Source organism: Aethalodelphis obliquidens, unplaced genomic scaffold, assembly GCF_003676395.1.
Source record: "Aethalodelphis obliquidens isolate GAN/ISIS:26980383/991018 unplaced genomic scaffold, ASM367639v1 scaffold29, whole genome shotgun sequence".
NCBI lineage: Eukaryota > Metazoa > Chordata > Mammalia > Artiodactyla > Delphinidae > Aethalodelphis > Aethalodelphis obliquidens.
Window position 1 is genome coordinate 11,576,288 of NW_020837973.1, and position 23,590 is coordinate 11,599,877.

The window sequence follows — 23,590 nt, forward strand, 5'->3', positions numbered from 1 at the left end:
GGAGGACGTTTGTTTGCGAAGCTTGCTTACCTCATTCCATATAAACAATGAACTAACTCCCTGTTCTCTGAGAGATTGCTAACATTTTTTAAAGCCTTCATCTTAAATCCTCTGACTCTACACACCCTCCCCTAAGGACATGATTTCCCACATCGATCATTCCTTTGCCAACAGCCTTTACTCCATCACCTGTTTCCACAGCCCTACCCAGGAGAAGCCCAACCCAAATGAACCAGGGCATCTACCCTCTCCACTTGCACACAGAGGTCATGGCAAGGCAGGTGTTGGTCCTGGAAATCCATGGTCCCCAAACTCAGGCAGGCCCCTAATGCTACCCAAGGATCATTCTACATGACTCCAGTCATATTTCTCTGCCAGGCCCCATAACTGCTGTGTCCTCAAATTCTTGCGTCCTCAAATCCTTACACCATCCTCCCTCATCGTCCTCAGATAATAACCCTGATTTCTATAGCACAAAGCAAATGGAGGCCACAACATGGCCCTGACCCCATGCCCTTATCCAGAAGACAAATCAGCCTCCATCAGTAACCCCTTTTCCTCCTTTGTCAGTGAATGCAATGTTTATTCTTCTATTTAAGAATACATAGGGACTTCCCTGGTAGTGCAGTGGTTAAGAATCCGCCTGCCAATGCAGGGGACACGGATTCAAGCCCTGGTCCGGGAAGATCCCACATGCCGTGGAGCAACTAAGCCTGTGCACCACAATTACTGAGCCTGAGCTCTAGAGCCTGCAAGCCACAACTACTGAGCCCACGCACTTAGAGCCCGTGCTCCACAAGAGAAGCTACCGTAATGAGAAGCCCGCGCACTGCAAAGAAGAGTAGCTCCCACTGGCCGCAACTAGAGAAAGCCCACGCCCAGCAATGAAGACCCAATGCAGCCAAAAATTAATTAATTTTTAAAAAAAGAATACATAATCACACAATCTGAGTTCTAAGTCACACTCTGCTGCTTCGCCAGAGACTATGCTTACCAACCATTCCCTTTTTCCTTCTCTACTTGATTTTCCCCCCAGCATATGAACATACTCAATGAACTTCAACTCAACATCCTTCTACCATAAGAAGCTTCTGCCTCGGGGCCTTTTCACTTGCTGTTCCCTCTGCCTGGAATGTTTTTCCCCAAAGATATTCACATGGCTTGCTCCCTCACTTCCTATGTTCAGATGTAATCACATAAGTCGTCCCTGACCATCAACATAAAATCACAACTCTCTGTCAGGTACTCCTTTCCTCCACTATCCTCTTAGTTTTTCTCCATTGAACTTATCATCCCCTGGCATGTTGTTTGTTTATTGGCTTTTTTTGTTTGCTTGTTTTTCTGTATCTTCCACTTGAAAGTGGGCATCACAATGGCAAGGATTGCATCAGTTTTGTTCACTGTTTTATTCCCAAATAGTGGTTCGCATAGGAGCTCCACAAAAATTGTTGAAGGACTAAACGAATTATAAGAAGTAAACATATTCAAGAGAAAGCATTCTTTTATATTGGTAATCATTCACTTTGGTAATCAAAATGCAAATTAAAATTTGAGAAATAATGGATTAAAGAAAGTTAACTAGACACTCCCAGGAGCCCTTCTGAAGGTCTTTATTCTAAAACGTTAATGTGAAGAGAATCTGAATGGGGAAAGGAACGTACAGTCTTTACCCCAAGCAGGTTGAACACAGACCCCGCCTTTTCCAGCTTTCCCAGCAATGGCTCCAGAACCGTGTGCCACAGAACACCAGTTTGGGAAACGCTGCTCTACAGAAACGTTTAAAGAAGAAATTCTACCCAGAAACTGTTTAAAACAATTATTTTCCTAATTAACCCTAGCTTATTAGAAGCTCTTCAGCAAAATAGCTCTATTCTTCACAAACTATAGGAAATGAGAAATGTGTTGCATGGCAATTTCCCTCCTACTGATCTGAAAAGAGATGATTTGCTCTTCATGTCTACGTGACCCCTCAGGTACATTCCTCTTCATTTTCAGATTATTGTCTGAAGCCTCCTCGTTTGAATCACATCTATCACAGACCAGTCATGCATAGAGAAAACAAATTTAATTTATGCTCCCAAAAATGCCCTTTATAGAAAAATGAATCACAAAACAAAATTTAAATAAAAACATCAGTCTTCTAATAACCTTTGTCATTTGGAGAAACTCTTCACAGGTAAGTGGCTCCTCCCTGGGGAGATGACAAAGAGGCGTGCCGCTCATTTCTTCCAGGATGGCATCGATGCGGAACTCGATCAAATCATTGACCCTGTCAATCAGCAACTCCAGGGCCTCTTTGGGAAAAAATAAAAGAGATTAAGCATTTTGTTTAAAAAAAAAAACAACATGATTAAATTTCAGTAGCAAAGTCAGGATTAAAGTTGCTCCATAGAGCTGTTTCATACTTGGTTTTCTCACACTGTTCTTTCTTTCTTTTTTTTTTTAATTTTACTTATTTATTTATTTTTGTCTGTGTTGGGTCTTCGTTGCTGCGCGCGGGCTTTCTCTAGTTGCGGTGAGCGGGGGCTACTCTTTGTTGTGGTACACAGGCTTCTCATTGCGGTGGCTTCTCTTGTTGTGGAGCACGGGCTCTAGGCGCGTGAGCTTCAGTAGTTGTGGCACGTGGGCTCAGTAGTTGTGGCTCGCAGGCTCTAGAGCGCAGGCTCGGTAGTTGTGGCTCATGGGCTTAGTGGCTCCACAGCATGTGGGATCTTCCTGGAGCAGGGCTTGATCCCATGTCCCCTGCATTGGCAGATGGACTCTCAACCACTGTGCCACCAGGGAAGTCCCAACACACTGTTCTTTCTTAAACCAGTTTCCCAGCTTTCTCAGCCTGCCTTACTCTGACTCAAACTTGAAGTCAGCTCAAACGCATCTCCCGCAGGAGGCTTTCTGTGAATCTGCCCATATTCGCATGGCCCCCTCCTCCTGTGCCGGCATCGACCCCTGAGCACTCCTCCATCTCAGAGGATCTTCTCCATTCTTATAATGCTATGGTTCATGCATTTTATATTATTCAACCTTCGAATTGTAATGAGCCTAAAACATATCTCATGCATATCCAAAGACCCCTTCACAATTTATCCTTGAATCTAGTCCCCAAATCTACAAAGCAAAACAAAGAGGGTAAGAGGGTTCAACCATAAATTCCTCACTCCTCTACCCCACCCAACCCAGTACCTATAAATATTCTTGAGTATAGTGAACCTGGTAAAGTAAATAGGTGGACCCTTCTGAGCTCTAAGTTACTTGGAAGGTACAGTGAAAACATACTAATAAGACAATCTCTTTAAAAATTAGGATATAAAAAGACTAGGTACTATTTCAGCAGCCACAAATACGAGAGAAAGAGAGAGAGAATAAAAGCAGTTATCACGAGGGGTATGTAGAAGGGAGGCTCAGGAAGGAGGGACCCAGAAATGAGGTGATGGGATCAAAGGGTAGGAAAGGGGTTATGGAGAAAAAGAAATGTTAAGAGATTAACTATATAAAACTATTGCAGTTATGAATCCATGTGTGTCTGGGTGTCTAGTACAAACCCAACTCAGAGTAATACAAAAGCATAAGAAAGAGCCTGATTTTCAAGCCCTTTGCAGTCAGTATGGGGAGAAAGATAGAACCATTAGAAGAAACCAAAATACAGATTCTTTAGTGCCAATGTGAAACGGAAGTCACAGGAAAAAGTGGTCCTGTGTGGTAGGATAGTCTGAGTGGGCTTCTTGGGAGTGGGACGTACTCTGGGGTATAAAACATGGGGAGAATTAGGGCATGGAGAGCAGGTGAGGACACTGTGTAGGAGAGGAGAATGGTGATTTCTAAGTCTTCCTAGAACAATCCCTCTATCACCATGTTCCAACCTGTGTTCCACTGTCCACCACAGAGGGTCTACAAGGTGTTAACGTGCTTTCCTGGTAAGCAGCCAAGGAATTCTGGGAAATGCCACCTACAGGAGCCGACTTTTGGAGACCACTAAATACTGGCATATCAAGGGCTCTGAAAAGTCCTCCAGAAGAGAAATCTGCCTGACTTTGTTTAACCTGGATTTCCCAGACTTATCTGAGCCTAGACTTCTTTGCAGCATACTGGTACACATTCTGGGAAACTGTATTTAATGGAATACACCACGTTACATATATTTTAAAGTATATTATATCCCTCATTAGGAAAAAATGTTTGCTTAAACTTTTCCCATGTATCCTGCTGTTCAGCAGTCTGCTGCGTCCAAATCACATCTTTTAAATTGGGGTCTCAGGGGGCTTCCCTGGTGGCGCAGTGGTTGAGAGTCCGCCTGCCAATGCAGGGGACACGGGTTCGTGCCCTGGTCCGGGAAGATCCCACATGCCGCGGAGCGGCTGGGCCCGTGAGCCATGGCCACTGAGCCTGCGCTCTGCAACGGGAGAGGCCACAACAGTGAGAGGCCCGCGTACTGCAAAAAAAAAAAAAAAAAAAAAAATCGGGGTCTCAGAATACACTAACCTATTAATATAAAAAGCTTAATGACTCAAGTTCCTTTAAAGTCTAATGGCCAACAGTAAGTATAATTTTAAAATGTAGTTAGCCTCGGGGGATAAAATTAAATACTGAATATATATAGTTTCCAGGAAATTAATGACTTCATATACTTGGTAAAAATTCCTTAGGGAACAGCTTAAGAATATCACTCCTTGTTTCATTATTTATATCACAACATCTATAAGAAATTATACCACAGACCTTAAAAACTCAGCCTTTTGAATTGAAAAATAATAACCATTTAAACAGACTTACTGATCTTTGCAAAAGCATTTTTCAAGTACATCTTAATATTCAGGGATGTCCAGGTCAGTGCAGCCAGGCCAGGCTGCAGAGCTTCATCCACCTTTGCCAAATGAGGGACCATCAGTTGCTCTATAATGGGAGGCATTTTTGACTTCACTCTCTGATATTCAGCCAGCATCATCTGCAGGGAAATAGGGGTGAAGTAATCAAATAATATCTCACTTTGAATATCTAGTAATAGCTCATTTTTATCCAAAACGATTACTTTTATTTAGGGTCCAGTTGCAGGGCTCCAATAGCAGCCTGGCAAGTAAAGCAGCCAAAACATAATAAGAATAGAACAGGCAAGAAATCTCTCCATAGACACAAATTCCTAATCTAATGAAATACCACTGAGAAGGAGAGAAAAAGAACTTAAGAGCAAGTTAAAGGACAAGAATGTTGTCTGCTTTGTTCAATGTGCCTGAAACAGTGCCTGGCACATAGAAGATGATCAATCAATATTTCTCTGATTAATTAACTAGCTGTTATTAGAACGAGCATTTGTGATCAGAAACTCATGGTCCTCCACTGAAATTTACCTGCTGTATAATGTTAAATTGTGTCAGTATTTTGTTCACATGTTACCATATTTAAATAAGATTGATAGTACTTCCAGCCTACCTTTTATAGCAATGTTAATATTAATAATAATTAATTATAAGAAAGCAACTTTAATGCACTTCTTAAATACAATTGTTTTTAAGCTCATCTTTGTAATGTGCGTGTGAGTATTACTTTGTCATTAGATCACTGTTTCCCAAGGTGTTTACGCTGAAATGCAAGCCACAAGAGATTCTGTAAGAAAAATGGTCCCTGGGTGGATAAGTTTGGAAAACACTGTACACAATATCTCCCTTCTTTGACAGTCACAATTAATAGTAATGATTCTGAGAAAATTGCAAGAAGGAAGTAAGAAGCCCAACAGTCTTTGTGAATTGTGTTAAACTCAACATTTCCCATTGGACTACATAATCCTTTCTTCATTTAATACTTTTCCACAATTTCTGTAATATCCTTTCAATTTCCATGAAACACCTAAAGTTGATGGTTCTATTAGCAGCTACTTATACATTTCCTGAACCGTTTATCCACTGCTTACCTTTTTTTCAATGTTCATCACTTATCCTATTTGGGAAGCAATTCTTAAATCAGCCTCCAGCAGGCCTTTTACTTCCTACCTTAATCCTTTAATCTAGGAGGTATTATTCACCCATTTTATAAATGAAAAACTGAGGCTTAGAAGGGTAAAGTAATTTGCCCAAAGATAATGCTTTGAATCCAGATTGACTTCAGAATCTGTATTCGTAACTATTAGTCTATGTTGGCTCATCTCTTTCTAGTTTGAACTGCCTTCCAAAGAATAGATGAAGAAAACAAACTCTCAGCTACTCCAGCATGTCTGTAGAAGCCTGAAAACTGTTAAATATTCAGCACAATAACTCAGCAATACCTGAGATAGTCTCCAAAACATGTCAATAGATCTGCTCTTACCAGGTACTTGCAGTGAGTGGGAACCTTTAATGCTTTCAACCTCAAGATACAATAAATGTCACCCAGATGATAATTCACTTGTTAGAATTATCATTTACAGCTGTGGTGGTTTTAAAACATTCTTTGACCGTCCTCCCTTAATGGGGTGGGGTTTATGTCCCCTCTCCTTGAATCTGGGTGGGCTTATGAAGCCCAACAGAAGACAACAGAAATGATGCTATGAGACATCTGAGGCTGTCCAAAAGACCATGTGGCTTCCTCCCTGCCTACTGTAACACCCACCGTTGGAATCCTGAATTGCATTATAAGAAATTCTACTACCCTGAGGCCTCCCTCCATCCTGGAATGCTCTCATAGATTCTCCAGTCCTTAGCCCCAGCTAAGCGAAACTTCCAGCCATTCCCACCAAAGAACCAGAGAATGAGTCCTTCTTGGACCTTCCAGATCAAACATCTGCCAACTGAACTAAGTGATCTTAGCCAATGCCACAGGGAACAGAAGGATCACCTAGCCAAGCCTTGCTTAAATTCTTTATTCACAGAATCATGAGGTATAATGAAATGGTTGCTTTAAGCCACTGTATTTTGGGATTGTTTGTTACGTGCAACAGATAACTGAAACAGCAATTCTGTGGACAAAATTATCATTAGTAATTTTATATTCTGATAAACAGTGTTTCTTAATAAAAATAACTACTTTCTTTTTCCTTTTTTATTTATTTTTTATTGAAGTATATTTAATTTACAATGTTGTATTAGTTTCAGATGTACAGCAAAGTGATTCAGTTATACACACACACATATATATATACATATTCTTTTTCAGATTCTTTTCCATTATAGGTTATTACAAGATACTGAGTATAGTTCCCTGTGCTCTAGAGTGGGTCCCTGTTGTTTATCTATTTTATATATAGTAAAACTAACTGTTTCTTTACAAATATGTAGATTGACTTAGCTATTTTTCTAACATCCAAGAAAAATCTAAAAGGGAATTCCAACATTCTGACTAGTATCTGATGAGCTTACATTTGAGGAATGTCTGTCCATTGCCAATATTAACTTTTTAATATAACATGAAAGAGTGGGAAAACAGTAGACTACAAGTTTGGGTTCTTGTCCTACCTCTGCAACTTACTAGCTATGAGACCTTGGCTACGTCATTTGATTTCTCTAAGCCACGGTTTTGTCATCTCTAAAATAATATAATAGTACTCCATTCCAATTACCTAACATGGCTGTAGAAAATATCAAATGGAATGATGAATATGAAAACGGTTTGAAATGTAAAGAATTATGCAAATGTGTGGCCTTATAGGGCTTGTCCTATGATATCGGCCACTATAAAGTTCTAACAATGGTTTCCATGTTGTCAAATATCGTGGCAGCACCTCTGACCTCATCTTGAGCATCCTCTGGGCAGCATTTGTCACTGGTGACCATTCCCTCCATCATGAGGTTTTTCTTACCCTTGGCTTCCTTGACACTTGGTTTCCACCTGCCTCAAAGGGCAATCCTTAACTTTACTAGCATATTTGTCCTCTTCTATCAGACCTGTTAATATTGGAACAACTCAGGGTCCAATGTAGGCCCTCTACGCTTCTTTATATTCTCCTCCTTGGAAATCTCATACAGGACAATGACTTTAAATAGCAACTGTATTCTAATAACTCTCAAAAATACACCTTCAACTTTGACTTCTCCACTCAACTCCAGACCTACATATCTATCTGCATGGATAACACCTCTACTTGGATCTCTAAAAATCATCTTATACTTAAGATGGGAGATATTAATTCCTTTCTGCCCCCCAAAACAAGCTAGTTCCAGTCTTTGCCATCTCCACGAGTGGAACTTCCATTTGGGGCCACTGCATGTTACTGAACATGTGTGCAGAATACAACCAACGTAACGACTGAATAATTCCATTGAGTTGCTCACACCAAAAACAAAGGGATCATCCTTGAGTTCTCTCATAACCTGCCTGTTGACATCATTCTCTAATTCACTGATCTACTACTCTGCTGCATCCTAGTTCAAGCTGCCATCATCTCCATCCTGAACCAGTGCAACAGCTCTCAAACTAGCCTCACACTGACCCTTTTTGTCCCCTTAGAATCTATTCCTCACCCAGCAGAAAGAATGATTTTTATTGTAAAAGACATCATGCCTTTTTCTCCTGCTCAGATTCCTCTAATGGCTTCCTGGTGCACTCGAACGTGTAACCTTGGTTTACAAGCTCTATGATGACCTGGCCCTCGCCAACTCTACATTCTAGCCTCAGTCACTCCACTACAGTCGTCCTGGACACTTTCTGCTTCTCAACAGTGACACACCACCAGATTTTTTTTTAATGCACACTGGGGCTAGCCAAGAAGGGAAAAAAAAATAAAAGTACTATACCTTCATGTTACTGAAGTTCTTTTTGTATATGTCTCGTTTCCGGAAAAGGGAAGCTGCAAATGGTGAAACTTCCAGACCCATCTGTGACATGCACTCTGTTTCTCTAAATAAGGTTAATATCTGAGGATCAAAGTTTACAAACAATTCCCCTGTGCCGGGAGCCTTCACCAATAAAGAAGCCTCAAGTCCTACATGAATTTCTTCAGTCTGTGAGAAGAGATCAACATTGTTACTAGTAGAGGGTTCAATGCAGACACAGGGTATCTAGCTTGGCCATTTCTGGGAATGAAGGTCATTACGTCTTCTTCCATGGATTTGAGCTTCTCAAACTAAAGACAATGGGGTCTCTCACTCTTCTCCTAACTTCACTCTCAGGAAAGAGTTTTCAAGTTCTTGGTGGTATGTACAGTCAATTCAACAAAATGCTTGGGTCATGCATCTCTCACACCTGATAAGTGGATACTGTGACAAAGGTGACTTCTCAAAAGCCACTTCACTCCCTGATACCTTCGTGCCTACTCAGTTATTTTTCCTAATAAAAGTTTCAAGAAACCTACCAAGCTCAGTCTTCAGTTATTTAGAAAAGCAAGGTAAAACACTACAGAGACATCTCTGTTGTTGATTCAGACACCAAAATTTGAACTAGGAGAATGAGATACCATTTTAGAGGCCTTGTTAGGCTGAATTTTATCCTCCAAAATACTTCCTGTCAATCTACAAAGAAATACAAGTGTTGGTAGTGTATGAAATATAATTTGATTAACCTAATATGGCCAAATAAAATTTAAAACTTTGTTTAACAGGCATACTAGTGTTCACAGACACAATGGAGAAAAAAAAAGAAAGAGAAATCCTCATCAACCAGGTACAGGATCCCATAAACAAGATCTTCTTCCTTAGGAGTTTATAAATTAAATAAAAATGAGTTTCTGGGGCTTCCCTGGTGACGCAGTGCTTAAGAATCCGCCTGCCAATGCAGGGGACACGGGTTCGAGCCGAGGTCTGGGAAGATCCCACATGCCGCGGAGCAATTAAGCCCGTGTGCCACAACTACTAAGCCTGCGCTCTAGAGCCCACGAGCCACAACTACTGAAGCCCACGTGCCTAGAGCCTGTGCTCCGCAACAAGAGAAGCCACCGCAATGAGAAGCCTGCGCACCAAGTCGAAGAGTAGGCCCCCGCTCACCGCAACCATAGAACGCCCGCACGCAGCAACGAAGACCCAACACAGCCAATAAATAAATAACTAATTTATTTTTTAAAAAATGAGTTTCTGTTACCTGGCTTACGATCTTTTTTCCAAAATTAATTATTGTTTTTCTTCAGGGACATATTACACTCTTTGATTACTTAGAGTCAACGAACCCTGTCTTATAAAATACCCACAAACTCAACTTTCTATGGGAATAAAACTGCCCAATGCGAGCAGTTTATAAACTCTTATGGAGTCGTCTTTGAAGAGCATACATGCAGAGACTCACTTGCTGAAGCCATGCCCTGTGGTAGAGAACCTCAAACGCCAGGAGGACCTTGGCCACCCTGTTGTAACTGCGAATCACAGGCTTGGCTTCCGCCGTCTGGAGCACAGACGGGTGCTGCTGGAAAAGCTGCATTGGTTGCTGAATCCGGTGGAAGAGCTGTCGGGCCCACAGAATCTTCCCAGCAATGGGAGGCTGGTCTCGAGCCAAAGGAGGATCGTCTTTCTGCTTCATATACAGCTTCGAGATCATATCAATGTCAGCCCCATAGTTTTCAAGGATACGCCGGTATTTGTCATCAATTCCAAGATTAGGTATATCCAATCTGATTTTTTTTTAAAGTGAAAGGCTTGAATTAATGGGATGATATTGAGAAATCTTATTTATTAAGACTTACTATAAAAACATATGCTGATGGAAGAGAATGAAATATTTGTGTTAGCATATTAAAAAATCAAAATGGAATCAGTCTGTCAATCATATCACAATAGAGAGGTTATAGCTTTTCGGTTTGTTTCTTTTTTTTTTTTTTGTCTTATGGGATCTTAGTTCCCCAACCAGGGAGTGAACCCGGGACCTCGGCAATGAGAGTACAAAGTCCTAACCACTGGACCACCAGGGAATTCCCTAGAGTGTTTTTTGGTTTTTGGTTGTTTTTTTTTTTTTTAAATAGTATCAATCCTTAAAACCTAGTCAAAACTTTTGGTAAGAGTGTCTTCAAATTACTTAAACACTGGGCTTCCCTGGTGTCGCGGTGGTTGAGAGTCTGCCTGCCGATTCAGGGGACACAGGTTCGTGCCCAGGTCTGGGAAGATCCCACATGCCGCGGAGCAGCTGGGGCCGTGAGCCATGGCCACTGAGCCTGCGCGTCCGGAGCCTGTGCTCCGCAACGGGAGAGGCCACAACAGTGAGAGGCCCGCGTACCACAAAAAAAAAAAAAAAAAATTACTTAAACATTAAATGATATTATGATAGGCAGTCACAAGGTACTTCAAAGCTGAGAGGAAATAAAACAAACTCTTAATCCTCTGAAGAACTTTAAAACTGTGGCCTTGTTATTCAGATTGTCAAGAGAGGATTTCCTTCCCACTAGAATATGAAATAATAATAACGTAAGCTAAACCATGTTCATAACCCCAATTTAGAAAATAGAATTTAGAAGAGTCTTTCAAATTTTTACCTTTCAAATTTCTTTAACATACTTAGAGCTTGATTTGTGTTTTTAATCTTTTCAAACGTAACATCCATGAACTTCTGCAACTCATTCTAAAACAGAATAAAGTCTGATTATGAACAGTGAATTAGCATTGCAAAAAATTCTACTTAGCAACAAGATAAAAGAGCTCCCCACCTCTGCAAACACATACAATATAGGACAAAGTATAACAGAGAAGATAATACTCATCTAAACTTAAAGAAAGGTAAATGTCCAGAACAAAGAGGGACGTGAAGGCCAGAGCAGTCATAGGGTTTGGTGCCATGGCAGGCCCCAGGGATACTGGACCAGATATTTCTTCCACAAACGTCACATCTTAGGATCAAGAAATCTTCTTGCACTGAAGAACTGTACAGTTAGCCTATCTAAATAAACACTCAAATTTTTTCACGACATAAAAATATCCGAGTATAAACTATACAGAACTTGAGACACAGTAAATCTTTACTGAGCCCTAACGCTTGGACCTGGTTTTCCTTGCTTTTCCAACTTATGGCTTCACAAAGGCCTACACTGAGCTTTTCATGAACACCTAAGACCTCAATTTAGTCTTTTCTCTCTGAGCCTTAGGTCCATTCTTTCAGTCTTTTGGAGTCTGGTGTGGAATCTTCTAGTCCTCTTAGCTCTGGGCTCTCAGGCCCTACTCAGTTTTTCTTAAGGCGGCTTGCCACCTCAAACGCTGGTCCTTTACTAAACAGTGCCTTACTTTGCCCACTGGAGACAATATCCTTCTAGACTTCCAATGGCCCGCCTGGTTCTAACGTGCTGCACCTCTTTGATATTAGTATAAGCATGAGCCCGAAATCTGGACAGGATCCCAGCCTCTGATGCCCTTGACAGCAGATCCCTGGACACAACCCTGATCCAAGTCACTCATGGACAGTATATCTCATGCTCCCACACACACACACCCTCCAGTCTCACATCTTGGAGATGCCACAGTTACTGGTTTTCTCCATTCCGTCTCCAAGACTCATCACCCCCGCTCACTACACCCAGAGTCATGGGAAGGTCAGTATATGCCTCCCAGTTTTACAGAAACAAAGGCTGAATTCATGACAGTGCGTGAATTATTTAAAGGAGAGAGTATAAAAATGTTAGTTAAGAGAAAGTGGATGGAGAAAGGGAAAAGGAAGTCAGAGGAAAACTGGTCAGCAAACCGAGGAGAGAAGTGGACCATTTTTGAGATGGAAGACAAGATGAATAAAAGTGTTGAATGAGGGCTTCCCTGGTGGCGCAGCGGTTGAGAGTCCACCTGCCGATGCAGGGGACACAGGTTCGTGCCCCGGTCCGGGAAGATCCCACATGCCGCGGAGTGGCTGGGCCCGTGAGCCATGGCCGCTGAGCCTGCGCATCCGGAGCCTGTGCTCCGCAACGGGAGAGGCCACAACAGTGAGAGGCCCGTGTACCGCAAAAAAAAAAAAAAAAAAAAAAAGCGTTGAATGAAAAAAAAAAATTCAAGAAGACTAGGAATTAGTATCTATAACTAGTGCTTAAAAAACAGACTTTAAAACATTTATAAAATTATATTCTCAGTATGATAAAAAGTGGCACAGTCTTGAAACGGTCTTCCCATTACTCTCATTTCCGCTCCATTTACTTGGAAAACATCAATCATGTTCTCACACCAAGCATGGCCTCCTCTCTGGAGCCTTTCCTAATCCCAGTCAAGCAACAATATGGAACTGTTTTTCTCCTAGGTTCACACCCTACCTTATGGGTTGTAGCAGTTCTCAGAGTCTATGTAATGTTTTGCAGGTCTGTTCTCCATATAAGTTTCTTTAGAACTTCTTTGGAATATGTCAACTTATCTTTGGATCCTTACTTCCCAGTACAATATCAGAATATTATACTTTTATAATTAGCCATTTTAGCCACTCTTTGCCCTTCTTTAATAATATATTCATTACTCTGTTCTATAACATATACGTACTTATATTTCAATCATATCACGTGTCTGATGTGATTTCTGAGGGCAAATCAACTTGATTTATTTCTGTATCCATAAGCTACAGCATAGAAGTCTATACATAAATAATGTACAGTAAATGCATGTTTAATTGCAATAAATCTAGTTCTTATTTTTTTGTTACCTTATCAGTAATTATCTTTCTTTTCCATTCTTTTCTTAAACATTTTATTGGGTCATTTCATTTATGTTCCATTTAAAGTAAAACCTGTGCTTTTTTTCAGATCTGATGCCCCTGATATATGTGGAACTGGGATGTGATTTTTTAAGGTTATACTCCATTTATAGTTATTATAAAATATTGGCTATATTCCCCATGTTGAACAATATATCCTTGTAGCTTATTTTATACCGAATAGTTTATACCTCTTAATCCCCTACCCCTATATTACCCCTCTCCTCTTCCCTCTCCCCACCGGTAACCACTAATTTGTTCTCTATTTCTCTGAGTCTGCTTCTCTTTTGTTATATTCACTGATTTGTTGTATTTTTTTGGATTCCATATATGTGATATCACACAGTATTTGTCTTTCTCTGCTTGACTTATTTCACTTAGCAGTCTACTCCTTATTATTTCGCAACTCATACACTAATTCAGCAAACATTCTTCGCTCTCCAGTAACATAAGGTCCTATCCCCTAGGCCTTGGAGACATAAATAGGAATGAACACAATTCCTGCCCTCAAGGTGTTCACCATCTACCTATATCCCACATACAAACTACTGAAGTACCATGTGATCAGAAACTGCTAGGACACACAAATGAAGATTTGACAAATAAACACTGACCGTGGAGCACAGACTCAGGATCTGCCACCGCCCATCAACAAGAGATCAAGACCCACACTCCTTACGTCTGAATCGGCCCCCAAAAGAGATCAGTGCTTAAATTATTACCGGCACTCTATCTTCCCATCACCTGAAACGTGTCTTACAGCATAATGGTTTAAAACTTGAATCCTAGAGCCAGATAGCCTGCCACTTGTCATCTCTGTGACCTTGGGCAAATCACTTAACCTCATTGTGAATCGGTCTCCTCCTCTCCAAAAAGAGGGTAATAAGAGCACCCACTTTATCAGATTATTGTGAGTATTAAATGAATTAACATCTATAAAGTGCTGAGAACAGACCTGACACATAGAATCAGCTAGTTTTATTATGAGTCCTACACTGAACTCATCCCTCCAGAAATGCTTTGGAGCTCTTTTTCCCTTGAAGTGTATAAATTTATTTCAAACTAAAAATTCTGGAAAAGAAGAAACAGAATGATCCTTTTCCTTTAATAATCAGAAAGGTGCACACTTTAGATCTCACTGGGATGGAAAGAAGTCTGCATGTTGATTATAGTGGACACCTGTTAGGTTGTCTCCCAATCTTACCTGGTTCTCCTCAGCTGATAATAAACGCTCCCAACCACGCAAGTGGATCTCATCCCCTCTGCTTTTACCATATGACCCCACAGTTAACAGGTCCAGGACAAGGCACCACATTAGAATTGGCTAACCCAACCTTTTCCTTAGGAACTTGGAGATGAGGCTGGTTCCGTGATATGTTCTCAGAAGCCGCTGACGGCCATACGCTGCTCCTGTGGACTGGTCCGGGGGTGGGAGGAGGGACAAGAGAAGGAAGAGAGAATGGGGCTTCGAGACCAAGAGGGGTCCAGGTGCTGAGCCGGTCCTGGTACCACTGTTTCAAGGCCAGCTGTAACCCTGCCTTTGAGATCTGCCAGGCATTGCTGATCATTTATTTGCTCAAGCTACCTCTGGTCACAATCATTGCTAAAGTAACAAACAAATGGAAACAAATTTCTATATTCTAATAATGCTGTTTCAACAGAAGATAAAAGTTAATTTTCTAAGATCTAAGACGGAACACATGCAGAAGTCTGTGATCACAGATCATTACCCAAAGCTATATTTATGACCCTTTAATCCATGAAAAAGAGCCTTCAGTCATTAATCTGAAATCACAAAATGCAGGCCAAGCTTGCTATCGGTCACCTCCATGATGAAGATGCCTCTCCCTTCTGAATGGGTAATGACAACGAGCATTACACAGAACGGAAAAAATAAACACCAGACTGTCAACAGGAGTTTCATTAACCAACCTACGTGAAGGTCATTAGTCTGCTTGCAAAACTCTTCATAATCCTGCTCAAAATCCATTTTCCGCTGGTCTAAGAAATTATATTCCTTTCCCTTTATGGTGGCAACAATACCCTGAAATGTTATGAAAGAAATAAGACAATATTTCAATATTCTTGCATTACTTAGGTAAATATGACCTTTAAATATAGAACCTGTGCAATCATTCCCCAAAAATCAATTTAAGAGGAGCCTTATTTCTTTAATTATTCTCATTGCTTCATGTATATTACAGGTAGTATAATATTGCCGAATGCATTCAAATACATAATTTTGAAAGCATTTTCATGAGACTTTATGTATTTCTGAAGAAAAATATCAAATAAAAACCTCACCTGAAAATTAGGAAAGATGTTCTGTCTAAAAATTTCTTACAAATTACATCGGAAGTAATGAAAAAGAAAAAGAAGCCCAGGGAACTTCCCTAGTGGCCCAGTGGTAAAGAATCCACCTTGCAATGCAAGGGACGCACGTTCAATCCCTGGTGGGGAACCAAGATCCCACATGCCACGACGCAACTAAGCCCTCATGCCACAACTACTGAGCTCACGTGCCTCAGCTAGAGAGCTTGCATGCCGCAACTACAGAGCCCATGCACCCTGGAGCCTGCACGCCACAACTAGAGAAAGAGAAAACCCGCACACAACAACTAGAGAGAAGCCCGTGCGCCTCAAGGGAAGAGCAAGGGAAGATCCCGCATGCCTCAACGAAGATCCCATGTGCTGCAACTAAGACCTGACGCAGCCGAAAGAAAGGAAGGGAGGGAGGGAGGGAGGGAGGGAGGGAGGGAGGAAGGAAGGAAGCAAGCAAGCCCAAAGTAGAATTTACTAAAATATTTTTCATTGAAAAGTTTGTCTTCTCAGAAAATAAATAAGACTTTAACAGAATACAAACAACTTAGGAAGAACACAGTTATAACATCTGCAGATGAAAAACTATCCTCCAAGCCTCAAATGTCCTAAATAAAATATCAAACCATAATCTACTATTTAAAGAATCTCTAGAATTAATTGCTTCCTCCAAAGCTGCAGTCTGTGACTATAACAGTGCAAATTAGGAAACTCATTTTCTTGAAAATACTATTATCCAAAGTTCTGTTTGCTCTGAATAATGAGCTCTAATGCTCTGTGATCATTCTTAACCAGGTACTAAGCCGTTCTCAAACTTGGTGCCCGCACTGTTGATACAGGCCTATAATCTTTATGAAGAATGTTGGGCCAGCTTCCACAAACGCTTCTTCAAAGATATTTCCATTTAAACATCACCTCAAGTGTCTCAATAGACAAGAGTGTATAAGCTGCATAACTTCTTGAATCAAGTTTACAAGTTAAAACAACCTACTCTTTCATGCCGTATAACTACAAAATTAGGTCTATTCAGAAACTGTGTATATATAATGTTATAATGCTACCCATCATGTTATAGGAAATGTGTAAAAGAAGTATGGAAAAGCTACATTCCTACATTTTAAAGTTATATTTTAAAAGATTTGCGGCCCTTAGAAAATTCTGCTTTGTGATTGGATTTAATGGTCACTTAAGAGTATTAAGTAAATAAGCTGATTAATCATGACCTTTAAACCAACTAATCAAACTCAATCTACTAAATCATTTACTTGACAGATATTTATTGCACACCTATTATATGCCAGCAAACTTGGAAGATACAGAAATGAACAGAACAAAGAAACATCCCTGCCCTCGGGAATTTACATCCTCGGTCGGGGAGAGAGGGTGGGAATCTATATAAGTCACAAATAAATGAACAGGATAATTGCAGACAGTGAAAAAATAAGTAACATAGAGTGACTGAGGTGAAACAGAGCTCAAGGAAAACTTAATTGAGAGGGTCATTTAAATCAAGATCTAGAGGCCAAGGAGAAAATAACCATGTGATGATTCAGAGGCAGAACTTTCTATATATATATAGAAAAGGTTTTTTCTTTTTCTCTCCCCAAATCTGATATACTCAGGAAATGAAAAGATTTCTTATATAGACCTAAACTTTTAGAGTAGAAAAATCAATGAGTGACAGTAAATTATATGATCCTTTTCAAATTCAAGTACAAAAAAAATTAAGGTTTAGTGGCACTGTCCCCAAACAAGAAAAAACTGACTATATCCACATTAAAAATGCAAAGCACATCGTGTTTGCAAATTGTTTTTTAAAAATCTTCGAAACATTAGATCCCTGTGCCCACTTTAAAAACTAAGATTAGTTACACATATATCCTTACAACATAAAGCTGTCAGAAGTCGAAATAATTAAGAATAGTAGAGCTAGGGCTTCCCTGGGGGTGCAGTGGTTGAGAGTCTGCCTGCTGATGCAGGGGACATAGGTTCGTGCCTGGGTCCAGGAAGATCCCACATGCCGCGGAGCGGCTGGGCCCGTGAGCCATTGCCGCTGGGCCTGCGCGTCCGGAGCCCGTGCTCCACAAGGGGAGAGGCCATAACAGTGAGAGGCCCACGTACCGCAAAAAAAAAAAAATAGTAGAGCTAAAATAAAATCCAATCCCTATTATTTTTTTAACATGAGTCCATATAAATGCTTAACTGCAGATATAATCAGATACCAACCACTCAGAACTCAGGGTCAACGAGAGACTGACACGCAGTATATGCTTGATGAAATATTTCTTGCATGAATAAATGAAATAATAAGTTATATTTAAACATTTTTCTTGTGCTACTAATGAAAACGCTTTTGCTAATGATGATTAATTTTAGGCTATAGGGAAGTCATTCTCATAATCACATAGCTGAAAAGAATATATTAGCACCATTACACAATTCTTAAATAGATTTAACTTCTTTATTGTTTAAGGGCCATGAGCTTATCTTTTACATTAGAGACTGATTATTTAAAGCTTTCTGAATACAGTCATTTGCATAACACATTAACGTTTTATTATGGATAAGGGTAGCAAATTTAGTTTTGAAAACAGTACCTGGTATTTAGTGACCATGTTTTCCAGTCCTTCAATCTTAGAATCTTCTAGGACTGAATATGTCTTGAAGGTAGTAAAGATGTCCATTATCTTGGCAAGACGTCTGTGGAAAGTTTCAAATTTTCCAAAAATATACATCTCACTGAATTCAAATTGTTTTTCATTTGGATCTTGTTTAAGCTTTTGTTTGGTCTTGTGAAAGCAGTGCTGGTATTCCTTAAAGTAAAAACCAAAATACAAGAAAGGGAACACAACAAAGATATCAACCTTATTCTCTTAAGTGAAAGCGACAGCAAATTTAGGGTGGAATTACAAAACCTTTCAGTTTCATGCCTCTGTAGCTACTCCTTCATCAGCCTGGGATGTCATCTTTTCCCATCCCCCAACCTAGCAAACTCTTAATTTTTTTTTTTTTTTTTTTCTTTTTGGCCACATGGCATACGGAACTTCCCTGACCAGGGATCAAACCCATGCACCCTGCGTTGGAAACGTGGAGTCCTAACCACTGGACCACCAGGGAAGTTCAAACTCCTAATTATTCATAAGGTGACTCAAAGATGCAGCCTTTCCCCCTGGGTCCCACTGTGTTAGTAGAAGCTTAACTCTTTGTGTATCTCTCCATTCGTCTACAAGAAGCTTAAGGAAAACTACTTCATTTTTGTATCTCTAGTACTTAGTGTGGTGTTGGCACATAGCAGGCCCTCAAAAAGGGTAAAGTAAGTGAACACATGTGGGGGACTGATTTATTAACATTCAAGTTTTCTTAACAGTAAAAGATTACCATTCCTTTTAGCAACCACTAATATGATAACTGCTAAATGATTTAAGGTGCATTGGCAAAAAACAATGTAAAAATAATAAAAAATCTAAATATATTATCAAGTTGACTGTTACCTGCTTCAGTTTAATTGCAGATAATATTTTTTCCACAGCAACATCCTGTGGTTGGCTCCAGATCGAAGCAGTTCCATTGTTGGTAATATAGGCTTTACATGCAGATATCATCTGATTGGTCACCTGGAATTTTCCAATACAATGATGCCAAGGACATTAAGCAGTCATCAAACATAAATTGGGCTAAAGGGTCCCTAGCTCTCCTACCTCTCAGAGTATAAAATCTGTAAATAAATCTTTGGATGTATTGTTTTTCCATCACAACTATGATCAAGCACTAACCCTCTTTCTTTCCAGCTTTACTGAAGTATAATTGACGAACAAAAATTGTATATATTTAAGGTGTGCAATGTGAGCCCTGATACACATATACATAATGAAATGATTAGCAAAATCGAGTATTAACACATCCAACACTTCAGATAATTACCATTGTGTGTGTGTGTTGAGAAAACTTAAGATCTGCTCTCTTAGCAATTTTCAAGTGTACAATACAATATCAGCCATAGTCACCATGCTGTACATTAGGTCCCAGAACTCAGTCACCTTATAACTCAAAGTCTGTAGCCTTTAACCCACATCTCCCCATGTTCCACACTCCCCCAGACCCTGGCAACCACCATTTTACTCTCTGCTTCTATTTGTTCAACTTTTTAAGTTCTACACATCTATTATCAAAGTCATTTGTAAAATCACAGAGCTGGAAGCACTACAGAAAATTGCCGATTCAGACCCCTGTGTTAATGCAGGATGAACATCTTAACCAACCAAGAAGGGATTCACTTCCCTACCTAAAAGCTGTCAAGAGCTTCCCCCACCCCGTCTCCTTCTTCGGCAGCCTGCTCTAAAATCTAACTCACGGTTTCCCAGTGCCATGAGACGAATTGTCCACCCTGATCATTTCACGCCACCATGATCTGTAGCAGAAATGTCAAAAGCAGAAGGCAACAGAGGAAAGAGGAAAGATAATGTGTGTAACTGCCAACATTTTATTTATCCCTCCAAACTTAAAAAAAAAAAAAAAAAAGACTTCAGAATTCTTTTGGTGATTTTTTAATAAATTAAAAGGAAAACTAGAGGTCTATACTGTAGGTATGGAATGACATGATGTCTGGGATTTGCAGTGCAAAGGTTAGGTGCAACAAAATCGGCCATGTGTTGATAGCTGATGATTGGGTGACACGTACATATACATACAATTCTCTTTCCTTTTGTACCTGCTACAAATTTTTCATAATGAAAGGTTTTTGAAAATGAGAGAAATGGCGGTTTCACAATTATGTTCCAAAATAAGCCTTGCAAATGCATGAAACTTGGAGTAATAACACAAATTGACTTTTGAGTCTTCTTCTCAGGGAATACCCCTCCCGACCCCAACATAACATTAATGTGTGAAGAAGTTGGAAGAGGGTCTTGTGGATTCCCCTCCTTTCTTCCTGAGTACGAGAGCAGAAGGAAGTTTCCCATCAAGCTCTCAAGGCTGGATGTCCCTATTCCTGGGAAGAATCATGCCTCTTACTGCATTAGTATTCACAACACAGTCCTGATGAGTCAAAAATGCCTCTATTTTAATACAACATTTAAAACTTTCGCCTTGGTAATGAAAAAGTCATTTACTTCTTAGAGACTGTTCAAAAATGGGAAAAAGCAACAATGCTCACCATAAACACTTATGAGTTAGGACATAAGGTTTAAACATCGTTATGGTTTTGGGCAGAATCATTATAATTGCTTTATGGATTACTGGAACGTTGCAAGTGGCTCTTATTACCATGATTACTGTTCTAATAACACCAAGTAAACAACTGTGGCATCAAATAAATTTGGAGCAGTGGCACATAAAATACGAAACTGAAGATAGCCAGTTAAATATAGTTTTTCTTAATTAAAATTTACCCAATAGATAGAAATCATGTGCTAAATAAAATAAGGAAAGAAATTCTAAAAAGAATCTTTCTTTCATTTTTATTATATATAAAAAATATAAATATATATTTATATACATATATATAAATAATACAATATTTATTATATTAATTACTTTGGGAAATAATGCCTTATGATTTGCTAGAGTCAGCCTCCTCTCTCTATTGAGAGATTAAGCTTTTTTTTTTAATTGTAGGGTACATAGACATTGGATTGCACCAATGTGGTAATTTCTTTTTTAAAAAAAAAGATTTATGGGTTTTTTTAATATTTATTTATTTATTTTTGGCTGTGTTGGGTCTTAGTTGTAGCACGCAGGCTGCTCTCTAGTTGTGGCATGCCGGCTCGGTAGTTGTGGCCTGTGGGCTCTAGAGCATGCAGGCTTAGTTGCTCCATAGCATGTGGGATCTTAGTTCCCTGACCAGGGACCAAACCCGCGTCCCCTGCATTGGAAGGCGGATTCTTAACCACTGGACCACCAGGGAAGTCCCATGGTCATTTCTAATTATAAAAAAAAAAAAAAAATTAACCATTGGCAAAGAAATCTAAGTGACCATGGACTCTATGCTATGCACTTACCTTTACAAACAAAGACGTGATCTTCTCAGAGGTGTTATAGTAATGAGAGATACTATAGATCATTTTAATTGCATTTATAAGTGCAGGAATAGCATCAATCATGGACATCTGGAAAACATCACAAAAGTTTTCAGGGAAACAGATATCAAACTCAGCAAAATTCCAATAGGCTAATCCTTCCTACTTCATTAGAAAAAAATTTAGGTAAAAGATTTTTATTTAAATTTTTAAAATATTATCTATCACTCCACATAAATAGAATATATTTAGGGGTAATTTTATTTTTATTATTTAGTCACACACAGTTAATCAAATTTTGTTTCAATGCAAGAAACACTAACTTTCTGTTATGGACAAGGAAGTTGTGTTAACAGTTAATTTTGTAATAAATAAAAACAGGCACATCCTAAAGTTAAAATTTAAAAAAAAGAAGAAGAAAAAGAATGAGCCAATAACTCTTCCCACAGTTATTTGAGTATAGTCCAGGATGTCAACTGCAATATTTAATAGGAAATGGAATATGCAATAAATGTTTTTAAAATATAACGTCGCATGTCCTGTCCATCTTATCTGGATAGATAAATAGATGCTAGACAGACAGATATATGATATAAATATTATATATAGAGAGATATATAGAGAGAGACACAGAAGTAGATAGACAAGTATATATATATATATATATAAAACTTTCTTAAGAATAAAAAGAAGTTTCTAAGACTTTTCCAACAGACTGTAATAATCACAAACCAAAACTCCACACTCAATTCAGTTAGTGCGAAAGGGTCATCAGTACACCAAGCGGGTAGAAATCTCTAACTCACAGGGTCACTACTGTACAAGGGGTCACAGCATTTCTCAAGTGTGTACAGATATTTGACATTGTCCTTTGCTTCATTAGCTGCATCAGTGATTCGAATATCCATCTCCCGCCAAGTCTAAGCACAGTACAGGGAAGAAATTTTAATGCAATTATTAATAGAGGAAATTCCACTATAACAGCTGCTAAAAGTCATCACAAGTCCCATGGGTCAGACTTTCAGTCTGCCCTATGCATCTCACATAAAACTGAATCCAGAGGGGTGGGGGGCATTGCCACACGGAAGAGCAATTTAAATTTTTTGACAACATTTTCAAAGGTATCTCTTCCAGGCCTTCTCTTAGGACATCTATTCAATAACTAGGACAAAGCCTCAAGAGGGCAGCACCTCCATTTAAACCTACACCCTTGCTCCTCCACAGACTGCTGAATCCATTTTGCACCTCACTCCCATATTGTCTGTGGTAAAGAACGGAAGGGAGCCTCCAGCCAACAGCCGGCAAGGAACTGAATCCCACAACAATCACATAAGCAACTTGGAAGCAAATCCCAGTCAGGCCTTCAGATGAGCCAACACCCTGACTGCAGCCTCAGGCTAGATCTCAAGTCAGATGCTCCCAGCTAAGCTGCACCCAAACCCCTGACCCACAGACTATGAGATAATGTTTGTTGTTTCAGGTGGCTAAGTGTTGGGGTAATGTGTTACACAGGGATATAAAGCAAATACACCAGTGCTAAAAAAAAAAAAAAAATAGATAAGGTAAGGTTTCATTATTACTACTCCTCGTTGGTCTGAATTCATAATATATATACAATCATGTTATTATGTTACATCTTAACGACTTGCAGTACCCTCTAATAATACATGTACACCAGCCAACAAATACCTTTCATTCAAAGGCTATTTCCACAGTATCCAAAATTA

At 39.6% G+C, this 23,590-nt stretch overlaps 1 protein-coding gene across 1 annotated transcript in view; it reads right to left on the reverse strand.

Moving 5' to 3' along the window:
• The window catches only part of DNAH5 (dynein axonemal heavy chain 5), a 202,004-nt gene that overhangs the window by 168,516 nt on the left and 9,898 nt on the right, over window positions 1-23,590 (reverse strand). The window contains exons 7-16 of the mRNA XM_027125332.1: window positions 22,670-22,783; window positions 21,846-21,953; window positions 19,341-19,463; window positions 18,447-18,662; window positions 15,467-15,574; window positions 11,351-11,436; window positions 10,174-10,495; window positions 8,694-8,900; window positions 4,768-4,939; window positions 2,149-2,294 (exon numbers count right to left, since the gene is read on the reverse strand). Coding sequence (XP_026981133.1) covers window positions 2,149-2,294; window positions 4,768-4,939; window positions 8,694-8,900; window positions 10,174-10,495; window positions 11,351-11,436; window positions 15,467-15,574; window positions 18,447-18,662; window positions 19,341-19,463; window positions 21,846-21,953; window positions 22,670-22,783 — 1,602 coding nt within the window. The remainder of the gene's footprint in view (window positions 1-2,148; window positions 2,295-4,767; window positions 4,940-8,693; window positions 8,901-10,173; window positions 10,496-11,350; window positions 11,437-15,466; window positions 15,575-18,446; window positions 18,663-19,340; window positions 19,464-21,845; window positions 21,954-22,669; window positions 22,784-23,590) is intronic.